The sequence below is a fragment of the Solanum verrucosum genome, unplaced genomic scaffold, assembly GCF_900185275.1.
Source record: "Solanum verrucosum unplaced genomic scaffold, falcon-dt-bn FXZP01000245.1, whole genome shotgun sequence".
Taxonomy (NCBI): domain Eukaryota; kingdom Viridiplantae; phylum Streptophyta; class Magnoliopsida; order Solanales; family Solanaceae; genus Solanum; species Solanum verrucosum.
This window is the reverse complement of record NW_026019998.1, coordinates 23,851-37,959: the sequence shown is the minus strand read 5'-3', so window position 1 is coordinate 37,959 and position 14,109 is coordinate 23,851. Positions and strand designations below refer to the sequence as shown.

Sequence of the window (14,109 nt, the reverse complement as noted above, 5' to 3'; positions counted from 1 at the left end):
AAATGAGAAATGCTATTGTGTTGTGATGCATAATGAGTTTGTTGAGGTAGTTCCTACTTCCTTGTTTTGCATTGAGCTTATTAATGTGGAGTTGATGTTTTCCTCCTTTGGTTTACGCGTTATATTTATGTGTCATGATTGTTCGGTTGCTAGTCTTGAGTCGTTTTTCCCTTGAAGTGTTTAAAGTGTCATTCGAGGATGAATGTTTCTAAGTGGGGGATAATGTAACGACTCGGAAAATGATAGGTTAAGCAAGAGGCTAATGACTTTGTGTTGACTTTATAATGAGGTTCTACGAGGTGTAATGTTGTCCCAAGCTAAATAGTTTAGGGAGTCAACGTCTTGAAACGTGTTAGACTGAAGGACTTGTTTTAATGTTGGTCAGGGGCCAAGGGCATCACAACGATTCGTGAATCCCCACACGAACCGTGAAGTCATCCGTGAAGGGTTTTCGTTTGACTTAGAGTGTAAGGTCAATTTTAAATGATGATATCTCTTAGCTTAAAATGACTCAGGTTGGCCCTTGCATATCCAATTAAAGGTCTCTGAGACCTCTTTCCAACTCTGCAAAGTTTGCCCTATTTTGATCTCGGGGTAAAAAGTTATACCCGAAATAGTGAAGCACTGTCAGACTGAAAATTCTCCACGACCCGTTTGACAGGCCGTGGTGATGATCACGGTCCATAGAGATGGCCTTGGAGTTGCCTTGGCCGTTTGGAGGTTGGCTAGCGTAAGGGAGCTACTGCCTAGGGACCACGGGCACCTTCACGGGACGTGGCCCCTTTTCACGGTCCGTAAAGTTATCCTTGGTCCCTAACGGGGCTGCCCAAGTGAGGGGTTTTTAAGTAATTTCGTTTTGATTGTTTATAATGCGGGGTTGATTTTAAATGGTTTATACGATAGACATATAAGGTTTTAAGTCTTTTAACAAGTAATTAACTCTCTTTTCCCAAATCAAATTCCAAAGTTCTTCTCTCTCAACTCAAGGAAGAAGAAGAAGTGGAACCTAGGGTTTTGGATTTCAAGATTTCTTCATCAAATTTTCGTGGGATTCATCAAGTCTAAGGTATGGTGACCCTTGATCCTTGATTATTCTTCCTTTTAAGGAGTCCATTCAAAAGGGTTTCAAAAGTCTTCAAAGAACAAAAAGCCTATTTTCTATTCTATGCATGTGTTTGTTGGTAAAATGTTTCCAAAAGCTTTATATTGGTGAATTAAGGTGAAATTGATGATTTATATGAAATTTCTTCAAGAACCCATGTTTTCAATAAAACCCTAAATTTGACTTATGAAGTGGGTTTATTGTTTATGAACGATTGTTGATAGAATTGTGCTTAGATTGAATTGTAGTATGGATTTCTATTGTTATCTATATATATCTATGGTGAATTGTTGGAGAATTGAGTAATGGTGGTTTTGGCTTGGATGAAGAGTAAGTAGACCAAATATCATGGTATTAGTAGAATTGTTCTTGTATGGGTTGATCCACTTAAGGTGGAGGTGTTTATATGTTGTATTGTATTGTGATTATGTCCATGAAGGCATTATATGGGGAATTGATGTATTATTATATTATCATATATGTGAAGGTATAATGTAATGGTGTTCATATGGTCTCAAGGTGATCTTGTATAAAATGTTATTATGTGGTGATGGAAAGTATGTTCTCTCTAAATGTTCATATGTGATGATGATAAACTATGGAGGGTCTCTATATGTTGATGTTGTAGCTTGATTGGTAGACTTAGATGTCTCTTCTTGTTACATGAAAGCTTATTGAATGAATGAAGTCTTGAATCGGCTAGACCTGAGCATGGTGTCCTTTCATAAGTCTAGACTCATAAGTGAATGTGAAACCTTGAAGTTGTGGACTTAAGGGTGATGACCTTCTTCTTGAGTGAAATGATAGACTTAGAGTTGGTAGACCGGAACGGTAGAAATCCCTCTCTAAGAAAGTCAATGAGCTATCCTTAATGAACCTTAATCGGCTAGACCTAGCATGGTGCCTTTCTTGGTAAAGGTACTATGGGTCGGCTAGACCTAATAATGGTGCCCTCTCTAGTACATACATGTGAATGAAATTACTCTATGAGAATTAAGGCTAAGCACCGAATGGATTTTGTTTAGATGGTAGGTCTTTCCGAGTATGACGCAAGATTACAATGAACATATTTGGATATCCCCTAAACCATGTGCCTACATGGGTTGCTTATTAGTTCTACCCTTGGCAAGTAGAACACCCTTCATGGCGTGGGATTTATGACGCCGGAATCCATCCCTAGCTAGTATGGTCTATGCCAATTAATGTCGATTCCCATCATGTGGGATATGCACTCTAGTTATTGGATAGGTTCTACAACGTGTAGGTAGTAGTATGGGATGCGATCTACAAACGGCACGAGTAGGCTTTGAAGATGCTAAAGTGAGTTCCCTAAGCCTTAATGGCTATCGTATGAGAGTCCTCTAAATGCATAAATGTATCCAAAATGACTCTAAAGAAGAATGTTGACTTGTCATCCTTATAGTATATTGTATGTCTCTTATATATTAAGGAAATGAACTATGTACCATGTTATATTGAAATGTAAAGGTTCTTGTGTATAGTAGCCTTGAGGAACACTTAAGTGTGTATGAATGAGGTTGTATGGGAGGCCACTTCATGTCTCACTCAAGTGTGCCTTAGGATGACTCTAGATAGAGACCCTAGGATGTGAACTTGTATCTTACTTAGTGTACATGTTTATGTGTTGCATATTGATACTTGTGAAGCATCATTACTTGAGATGAAGTATAAATGTGAAGTAAATGTCTTATATGTTGGTTATGGTGTAAACTATGCCTTTATTGTTCATAATGTGAAAGGTTTGTCAAAATAGCATATTCATGGCTTTCCAACCACGATGTCCGTTTTAAAGAATGTTTTTGCATGGTCATCATACTTAGTACTTAATTGTGCTAACTCCATATTTTCTCTATTTTTTTCTACAAGTGTAGGTTCCGTCAAGTGATCAAGTTCTATAGTAAAGCTTGGGATTTGAGGTTCTCTCAAGATCTTGTGGTATGTCCTCATATGTCGAGGACAAGACTTTCCTATTCTAGTTTTTGGTTTAAGACTCTTGTAGTAGACTTAAATAGACTTCTTTTGACTGTAAGGAGCCGTGACCCTATCTTGTTGAGGTTGTCTTTAAGTGGCCATGTGAGACCTAGTTTCTGTTTCTTTTATGAAAGAGTTTTAACATTGTTTGTTTTAAATAAGTTTTTTATTCTTCACTATTTCTTTATATCGAATGTTATGAATGCTAAGAGGCTTGTATTAGTCCTCTTAGAGGTCCAGTACGCCGGTTACGACTAGGAGGTGCTCTCGGGTCGTGACAATCTTGGTATTAGAGCATAAGGTTTTGGGAATGGTTCTTAAGTTCAAAGTCTCACAAGCCACGTCTAGTAGAGTCTTGTTCTTCGGTGTGAGTCGCGACCCATCCATGAGTGAGAGGCTATAGGACATTAGAAGTTACCCTTATTTCATTACCCTTGATGTCGTGCCTTAGAGTGCGGTTCTATAATTATCCTTTTCCTAATCCTTTCTCTTGTGTTTATAGGATATGAATACGAGGGTTAACCCGAGGAGAGTGGAAGAGAAGATTGTTAATGAGGGAGTTCCTCCCCAAGGTGAGCAAGGTCTTCAAAGTGGACAAGTTCTTATAGGCAATTAAGGTAATGAGGTTCTGGTGGTTCCCCCGGACATGACTAATGAGGAGATTAGAGTGGCGCTTCTTGCCTTAGCCCGAGCCATGACGGGACTAGCAAATAAAGATGTGGATCCTAGGTTGAATGAGAGTACCTTGCCCTCAAGACTGAGGGACTTTGTGTGTATGAATCCTCCTATCTTTCTTAGCTCTAGAATAAGAGAAGATCCACAAGAATTGTTGGACGAAATGTATAAGATAGTGGATGCTATGGGTGTGTTATCTAGGGAGAAGGTGGAGTTGGCTTCCTACCAATTGAAAGAGGTGGCCCAAATTTGGTTCACACTATGGAAGGCCAATAGGCCGGTTGAAGCGGGTCTCATAGAATGGAACAGTTTAAGGGAGCTTTTATTAGCAAGTACTTTCCCCATGAGAAAAGAGAGGTTAAGATTGAGGAGTTTATTAACCTTAGTCAAGGTAACATGAATGTGGAGGAGTATTCTTTGATATTTACCTTGTTGTGTAAATATGCTCCCTATTTGGTGCGTAACCTAGAGATGAAATGAATAGGTTTGTGACCGGTATATCCGACCTTGTGAAGGAAGAGTGTCATACGGCAATTCTCCATGAGGATATGAATATTTCTAGGCTCATGGTGTATGCTCAATCCATTGAGGAGTCCAAGCTTAACAGGATGAATAGGGACTTAAAAAAGGGAAGATTAAATGAGAAAGATCAACCTAGGTTTAAGAAGAGGACTCCCAACCAAGATTCCACAAGTGCTTCTAAGGCAAATGAGGAGAAAGGTGGTGGGAAGAAGCATTTTGGGAAATGTCTAGACAGTACGAGTGGTTGCTATGGGTGTGGAAAGTATGATCATAAGGTGAGAGATTGTCCTACTCTTACGGCTAGAGGAAGGAATGCCAAGCAAGCTTCCATTGATGTCCCAAATCTTGATGTTTCAAAGTGGAACCGGTCCTATGCTCTTCTAGCTAACCAGGAAACAAATCCGGATGAAGGTGCTGGTATGTTATAGTTCCTTGTTTTGTGATGAAGTCCTTGTGTGATGTTCCATGATACCCTAGATGGGTTTCTCCCAAATTGGGGATGGTATATTGAATAGTAAGGTTGTGAGAGTGTTGATGTCTTTGTCTCTTTCCCTTCTTTTTTATTCAAGCTTGAGACTTAGAGTTTCTAGTAGCATGTTGCATCTTTAGAGTCTTGTGTGAAAGTGAGTTTCCATGGTCTCCTTATATTATGCATGTTTTATTTGAATTCTTGTTAACTGAGAAAATGAGTTTTCATAAATTTTGTTCCACATGTTGATGTACAGCTATAATGAGTTGCCTAAATGTTGCATGAGTTGACTTGATGAGCATGCTTAAATGAGTTCTTATGAGAAAGTTGCATAATGTGTGGTTTAATGAGATAATTGCATATTTGCCTTATGATGTTGAAATGAGTATGATGTGATGTGGAGAAGGAAGTTCCTCCAATTAAATGATAAATGCTATTGTGTTGTGATGCATAATGAGTTTGTAGACGTAGTTCCTACTTCCTTGTTTTGCATTGAGCTTATTGATGTGGAGTTGATTTTTTCCTCCTTTGGTTTATGCATTATATTGATGTGTCATGACTGTTGGGTTGCTAGTCTTGAGTCGTTTTTCCCTTGAAGTGTTTAAAGTGTCATTAGAGGATGAATGTTCCTAAGTGGGGGATAATGTAACGACTCGGAAAATGATAGGTTAAGTAAGAGCATAATGACTTTGTGTTGACTTTATAATGAGGTTTTATGATGTGTAATGTTGTCCCAAGCTAAAGAGTTTAGGGAGTCAACGTCTTGGAACGTGTTAGACTAAAAGACTTGTTTTAATGTTGGTCAAGGGCCAAGGGCATCACAACAGTCCGTGAAGCCCCACACGGACCGTGAAGGGTTTTCATATGACTTAGAATGTAAGGTGAACTTCAAATGATGATATCTCTTAGCTCAAAATGAATTAGGTTGGCCCTTGCGTATCCAATTAAAGGTCTTTGAGATCTCTTTCCAACGCCGCAAAGTTTGCCCTATTCCGATCTCGAGGTAAAATGTTATGCCCGAAATAGTGAAGCACTGTCAGGATGGAAATTCTTCACAACCCGTTTAACGGGCCGTGATGATGATAACGGTTCGTAGAGATGGCCTTGGATTTGCCTTGGCCGTTTGGAAGTTGGCAAGCCTTATGGGAGCTACTGCCTAGGGACCACGAGTACCTTCACGGGTCACGGTTTGTTAAGTCTTTCTTGGTCCCTGACGGGGCTGCTGAGGGTTTTTTAAGTAATTTCGTTTTAATTGTTCATTTACTCTCTTTTTCCAAGTCAAATTCCAAAGTTCTTCTCTCTCAACATTTCTCTCTCAACTCAAGGAAGAAGAAGAAGTGGAACCTAGGGTTTTGGATTTCAAGCTTTCTTCATCAAATTTTCGTGGGATTCATCAAGTCTAAGGTATGGTGACCCTTGATCCTTGATTATTCTTCCTTTCAAGGAGTCCATTCAAAAGGGTTTCAAAAGTGTTCAAAGAACAAAAAGCCTAGTTTCTATTCTAAGAACGGGTTTGTTGGTAAAATGTTTCCAAAAGCATGATATTGGTGAATTAAGGTGAAATTGATGATTTTATATGAAACTTCTTCAAGAACCCACGTTTTCACTAAAACCCTAAATTTGACTTATGAAGTGGGTTTATTGTTTATGAACGATTGTTGATAGAATTGTGCTTAGATTGAATTTATTATGGATTTCTATTGTTAAATATATCTATATATGGTGAATTGTTGGAGAATTTAATAATGGTGGTTTTGGCTTGGAAGAATGGTAAGTTGACCTATTCTCTTGGTATTAGTAGAATTGTTCTTGTATGGGTGGATCCACTTATGGTGGAGGTGTTTATATGTTGTATTGTATTGTGATTATGGCCATGAAGGCATTATATGTGGAATTTATGTATTATTATATTATCATACATGTGAAGGTATAATGTGAAGGTGTTCATATGGTCACAAGGTGATCTTGTATAAAGTGTTATTATGTGGTGATGGAAAGTATGTTCTCTCTAAATGTTCATATGTGATGATGATAAACTATGGAGGGTCTCTATATGGTGATGTTGTATCTTGATTGGTAGACTTAGATGTCTCTTCTTGTTACATGAAAGATTATTGAATGAATGAAGTCTTGAATCAGCTAGACCTAAGCATGATGCCCTTTCATAAGTCTAGACTCCTAAGTGAATGTGAAACCTTGAAGTGGTCCTAAGGGTGATGACCTTCTGCTTGAGTGAAATGATAGACTTAGAGTTGGTGGACCGGAACAGTAGAAAGCCCTCTCTGAGAAAGTCAATGAGCTATCCTTAATGAATCTTTATCGGCTAGACCTAGCATGGTGCCCTTCTTGATAAAGGTACTTTAGGTCGGCTAGACCTAATAATGGTGCCCTTTCTAGTACCTACATGTGAATGAAATTACTCTATGGCAACTAAGGCTAAGCACCGAGTGGATATGGTTAAGATGGTAGCTCTTTCCGAGTATGAGGCAGGAGTACAATGAATGTCTTTGGATATCCCCTAAACCATGTGCCTACATGGGTTGCTTATTAGTTCTACCCTTGGCAAGCATAACACCCTCCACGGCGTGGGATTTATGATGCCAGATTCAATCCCTAGCTAGTATGGTCTATGTCGGTTAATGCCTATTCCCATCATGTAGGATGTGCACTCTAGTTATTGGATAGGTTCTACAACGTGTTGGTAGTAGTATGGGATGCTATCTACAAATGGCACGAGTAGACTTTGAAGATGCTAAAGTGAGTTCCCTAAGCCTTAATGGCTATCGTATGAGAGTCCTCTAAATGCATGATTGTGTCCAAAATGACTCTAAAGAAGAATGTTGACTTGTCATCCTTATAGTATATTGTATATCTCTTATATATTAAGAAAATGAACTATGTACCATGTTATATTGAAATGTAAAGGTTCTTGTCGATAGTAGCCTTGAGGAACACTTAAGTGTGTATGAATGAGGTTGTATGGGAGGCCACTTCATGTCTCACTCAAGTGTGCCTTAGGATGACTCTAGATAGAGACCCTAGGATGTGAACTTGTATCTTACTTATTGTACATGTTTATGTGTTGCATATTGATACTTGTGAAACATCATTACTTGAGATGAAGTATAAATGTGAAGTAAATGTCTTATATGTTGGTTATGGTGTAAACTATGCCTTTATTGTTCATAATGTGAAAGGTTTTTCAAAATAGCATATGCATGGCTTTCCAACCAAGATGTCCGTTTTAAAGAATGTTTTTGCATGGTCATCATACTTAGTACTTAATTGTGCTAACTCCATATTTTCTCTATTTGTTTCTACAAGTGTAGGTTCCGGCAAGTGATCGAGTTCTATAGTAATGCTTGGGATTTGAGGTTCTCTCAAGATCTTGTGGTGTGTCCTTATATGTCGAGGACAAGACTTTCCTATTCTATTTTTTATGTTAAGACTATTGTAATAGACTTAAATATAATTCTTTTGACTGTATAGGGCCGTGACCCTATCTTGTTGAGGTTGTCTTTAAGATGGCTATGTGAGACTTTGTTTCCGTTGCTTTTATGAAAGAGTTTTAAGATTGTTGGTTTTAAATAAGTTTTTATTTCTTCAGTATTTCTATATATCGAATGTTATGAATTCTACGAGGGTTGTATTAGACTTCTTCGAGGTCGATTACGCCGGTTATGACTAGGGGGTGCTCTCGGGTCGTGACACTTACTTAAGCCCAAAATCCTGGAGACGAACTAGTGATGGTTTGCCACGTTCAGTACGACCTTTTACAGTCCATATAGAGGCTCGTGGAATGGTGTAACAGATGCATTTTTTCTTTCGAACTTAACTTTCCAATTCCGAGGTATTATAAAAATAAGGATTAAAACAGCCCACAAGAGAAAGTTCGAGAATGATTAAAATAGGAACTAAATTAAGTAAAATCTGGGGAAAATACAAAATATACGTGAGAATAACGATCCCAAGACGTACACAATCTATTCCCCACCACTTTCCAACAATTCACCATGGTTTTTTTTCCTTGAAATTGAGCTCCAAATTGCAACAACGATATTTAACTTTAAGAAATGCATGCTGACAATAGTTAGAACTCAATATAATTGTCATAAAGTTAATCATCGCGATCCGTATGGCTGCCATCGTGATTGTCACGACCCAAGCCTAGGGCCTAGACGTGACCGGCGAATGGGGAACCCGAAGGAACCCCAAACAAGCCTCATAGCGTATCATTACACATCCTTGGTCGCGGAAGAAACTAAAATGACCATAAGCGATAAGCATAATCAAGGGGGAAATCGGGACAAAGGGAGCAAGAGAAAAAAAAAGGAATGATACATAAATACCATAGATGAGTCAAGCTCAAGCATAATACACAACTTGTCCAACACCACCTCTAAACATGGGAACTTAGCGGGGGCCAAGACAAACTACCGGGCTCACCCTCATAGTCAAAACATAACTAAAAAGGAAAAGTCTTATACATAGCAAAAGATCATAAGCAACGTCCCCGGAATGGAGGACTCACCAATAACCTCGATAGAAAATCGTATTAGCCACGCGGAGGAGGATGGTCAAGCGGTGCTCCGGTCCCTACATGGTGATATCATGTAGGCATAGAGTATGCATTAGTACGTTTGAATGTACTAAGTATATGGGATGCAATGCAATGCTACAATAGATGGACATCATAGGAAAAATGCATAATCATACCCGATAGATAGCATATTAATGAAATGATATGTATAATGATGCTTATATAAAAATCATATTTAGTGGGACGTAGTACATGTGTGGCGAGTGACCATCAATATAGTATTTCCAAGGCCTACCACCCCCTTGGATAGGCGAAAGAGGTACAAACCCCTCAATGTGGTTACCCGGGCCTACCACCCCCCGAGCTAGGGACTAAGGTACAAACCCCTCGATGTGGTTATACGGGCCTACTACCCCCCGTACTAGGCAACCAAGGTACCAATCCCTCGATACGATTACCCGGGCCTACAACCCCCCGAGCTAGGCTTGGTCGACTCACAACACTTATATAGAGAAAATCATATACATGTATCCATTTCATTATCATTTCAATGATTATATGACCATCCGACTCATAGGACGTACATTGGACCTTTCATTTCCTAAGAATTCTATAAGTGGGCATTTTATCAAACACATGGTGGACTACTGTTCATGTAAATAAAATCATGTATTTCAAGTGTACTAAGTCCAACCAATTCCAAAATCCATATAAATCAGCCCACCAACAACATACACATATATAAATCAACCTTCATAATTTGATCATGGAAGCATGAAAACCATAAACATCACATAATAATTTTATTTCATGATAATATGCAAAATACACCAGAATAAGGTGTGTAGTAATTCCATACTTCAAGAGTTCATAAATAACCATAAGGACCCATAAACTTGAGTAAAAATAGAGGATAAATGGTTGGACTTGTGGAAAGGAAGGTTTCTACAATCAAACCCACATACCTCAACTTTGGAGAATCCTTGATGAAGATTGGAATGGAGAATTGAAGATTGAGATTGAGTCTTGAATCCGGAATTAGATCTTGAGATGTTTGAATTTGGTTGAGGATCTTGGTGGAATTTTGGAGAGGGCTTAGAGAGTGTTTTTGAAGTTAAAAAAAATGACGAAGTATGGGACATTTATAAAAAACGTCCCCAACCCGCCTAAAAAAAAAGCTCACTGGAAATTGCAAATCTGCACAGACAGGTTTTACGAAAATGGTCATAACTCCCTCATCCTAACTCGGAATGAGGTGAAACCAAGTGCGTTGGAAAGCTAAATCAAAGAGTTTTAATTTAATAGGTTGTGGCCCTTCCAGTTCCTTGTGTGCTAAGAGATATGCCCCTTTAAAGTTGACCCTCCAAATCGCATTTTTTGCGATTTTTGAATTTTGATACGGTTGCTCTAAAATTCGGGTTAGACCCATTTCCCACTCAATTTGACCCCCTGAATAAGAATATGAAGTTGAATTTCCGAAATCATGCACGGATTTTGAGATATATGGAAATTACAATTATAGGTGTTTCCGTAGCACATTTTTGGGTATTTTTGGGGTGGTTTCAATATCTCCCCCTTGGGAATATTCGTCCCCGAATGTTAAAGAAAAGTACATGAGGGACACAAACATGGCAATATCAGCCCACATAAGGATGCAACATTGCACTTACACCTTATTTCAAAAACCTCAACATAGTTGTAAAACCACAATGAACTTGTCAACTTAAACATGAATGTATGCAATGACATGGGGGCTGAACTTAAGACCTGAGATTTTATAAAGGGCTTAGATCAATACCTTAGGCTTGAGTGGAGTGGAAAGGATAAGGATATCGCCTTTGCATGTCCGCTTCGGCCTCCCAAGTAGCACTTTCAACTTGTTGATTTCTCCAAAGGACTTTAATGGAAGCCACATCTTTGTTTCTCAACCTCTTCACTTGTCTATCTAAAATTTGAACCGGAACCTCTTCATAGGTCAAATTATCTTCAACAACACCCACAACTTCAAGAGACACAATGGCATTCGGATCACCCACACACTTCCTCAACATAGACACATGAAATACCGGATGAACCAAATCCATTTCGCTAGGCAATTCCAACTCATAAGCTACCTTGCCAATTTTCCTCATAGACCACCCGACCTTTGATGTTCGTTCTTGACTTGTTGACAACTATGACAACCGGAGACGAATTTGGCAATGTACTTCTTCATGCCTCCCCACCAATACACATCCCTCAAATCCCTATATATTTTGGTGGAACCGGGGTGAATGGAGTAGGAAGAATTATGAGCCTCCTCAAGAATTTTCTCCCTCAAACCATTAACACAAGGCACACACAACCTACCTTGGTACCTAAGGGCACCATCTCCCCCTTGGAGAAAACTTCCACCTTGCCATCTTTCACCAAGGCCTTCAATTCTAACAAGGAAGAGTCAAGATCTTGTTTTGCTATCACCTCATCAACCAAGGAAGACCTAGCACCATCAACATCGACCACACCACCATTACCAACCTCTTCCAACCTAACCCCCAACCTAGCCAACCGATGCACCTCCCTAGCCATTTCCCTATCACCAATATCAACATGAGCTAGGCTACCCATAGACAACCTACTCAAAGCATCCGCCACCACATTAGCTTTACCGGGATGATAATGCACACTCATATCATAATCTTTAAGAAATTCTAGCCACCTTCTTTGTCTCAAGTTGAGATCTTTTTGGGTGAAGACATATTGGAGGCTCTTATGATCGGTGAACACATCAACATGTACCCCATACAAGTAATGACGCCAAATCTTTAAAGCAAACACCACCGCGGCTAATTCAAGATCATGCGTAGGATAGTTCTTTTCATGCACTTTGAGTTGTCTAGAAGCATAGGCTATCACCTTACCATTTTGCATTAGGACACAACCCAAGCCAACTCTAGAAGCATCACAATACACAACACATCCCTCAAGCCCATCCGGTAGTGACAATATAGGAGCAGACACAAGTTTATCTTTCAAGGTTTGAAAACTCCTTTCTCACTCGTCGGTCCACTCAAACTTAGCCTTCTTTTGTGTCAACTTAGTCATGGGAGAAGCAATAGAAGAAAACCCATTCACAAATCTCCGGTAGTAACCAGCTAAGCCCAAGAAGCTCCTAATATCTGACGGGGTCAATGGCCTAGGACAATTTCTAATCACATCGGTCTTCTTAGGGTCTACCTTAATACCATACCCCGACACCACATGACCTAGGAAGGAAACCTCCCTCAACCAAAATTCACACTTTTCATACTTGGCATACAACTTCTCCTCTCTCAATCTTTGCAACACAACCCTCAAGTGACCCATATGTTCTTCCTCACTATGGGAATTGATTAAAATATCATCAATGAAGACCACAACAAAGGAATCAAGGTAGGGTTTAAAGACCCTATTCATTAGGTCCATGAAGATAGCCGGTGCATTGGTCAACCCAAAGGACATGACCACAAATTCATAATGCCCATACCTAGTCCGAAAGGCTGTCTTGGGAATGTCACACTCCCTCACCTTCACTTGATGATACCCGGACCGAAGATCAATCTTAGAGAAGTGGCTAGCCCCTTGCAATTGGTCGAACAAGTCATCAATCCTAGGAAGAGGATATTTATTCTTGACGGTGACCCTATTGAGTTTCCGGTAATCAATACACATCCTAATGGACCCATCTTTCTTCTTCACAAACAACACCGGTGCACCCCATGGTGATTGGCTAGGCCTAATAAAACCTTTCTCCAACAAGTCCCTCAATTGTTCCTTCAACTCCTTTAACTCCGCCGGGGCCATACGATAAGGGGGAATAGAAATGGGTTGAGTATCGGGGAGGAGGTCTATGCCAAAATCTATTTCCCTTTCGGGAGGAACACCGGGAAGGTCATTAGGAAAGACATCAAGGAATTCATTTACGACCGGAACCGACTCTATAAAAAGGGTTTTGGACTCCACATCTCTAACCCTTACAAGGTGATAGAGACACCCCTTAGAGATCAACTTACGGGCTTTAATGTAAGAGATGAACCTACCCTTGACTACCACATTTTGGCTTTCCCACTCAAGAATGGGTTCACTTGGGAATTGGACCTTGACCTTACGGGTTCTACAATCAATGGAATCATAGTATGCATGCAACCAATCCATCCCAAGAATAACATCAAAATCGACCATGTTCAACTCAACAAGATCACAAGGCAATATTTTATGCAAGATGCAAATAGGACAATTTCTATAGACCTTCCTAGCAACAATATATGCACCATTAGGAGAAGACACCTTATATGACTCACGCAACAAGTCGGGCTCAACATGAAACTTTTTGGCAACAAAAGGGGTGACAAAAGAAAGAGAGGCACCCGGATCAATTAATGCATATACATCAAAGTCAAAGATTTTCAACATACCGGTAACGACGTCGGGGACTTCATCGACCCCTTGCCTCCCATGCAAAGCATAAAATCGATTGTGCCTTGGGGCACCATCTTGTCGGCCCCCTCTCCCCAAAGGAACCGCATTGGCACCTTGTGGACGGACCTCCTTACCCTTGTTGCGATTTCGAGGACAATCCCCACAATGGTAGTAAGCACTGGTATTTCTCAAGCACGGGCCACCATGGCCCTTACCACACTTCAGACATACATCAATAGGACCCATACCACCAACACCTTGGGCCCTTGGAACATCATTGGCAAACCCTTTATGGGGCGCATGAGAAGACCCTTGGCCTTGATGAAACCGGCCTCCCCTTCGACTTTGGAACTTGCCCTCAAAACGGGCCCT

The 14,109-nt window shown here is 39.9% G+C and overlaps 1 protein-coding gene across 1 annotated transcript; it reads left to right on the top strand.

Annotated features, from left to right (window-relative positions):
• The first annotated feature begins 3,740 nt into the window (after positions 1-3,740).
• Positions 3,741-4,719, top strand: LOC125819378 (uncharacterized). Its single transcript, XM_049498820.1, has 2 exons — positions 3,741-4,126; positions 4,239-4,719. Exons 1-2 carry the CDS (start codon positions 3,741-3,743, stop codon positions 4,717-4,719), a joined length of 867 nt encoding a protein of 288 aa, XP_049354777.1.
• Positions 4,720-14,109: the final 9,390 nt, after the last annotated feature.

Coding starts and splice junctions, on each gene's coding strand:
- LOC125819378 (XM_049498820.1), top strand. CDS start 3,741: ATGACTAATGAGGAGATTAGAGTGGCGCTTCTTGCCTTAGCCCGAGCC. Junction 4,127..4,238: donor TTCCCCATGAGAAAAGAGAG/GTTAAGATTGAG, acceptor TGCGTAACCTAG/AGATGAAATGAATAGGTTTG.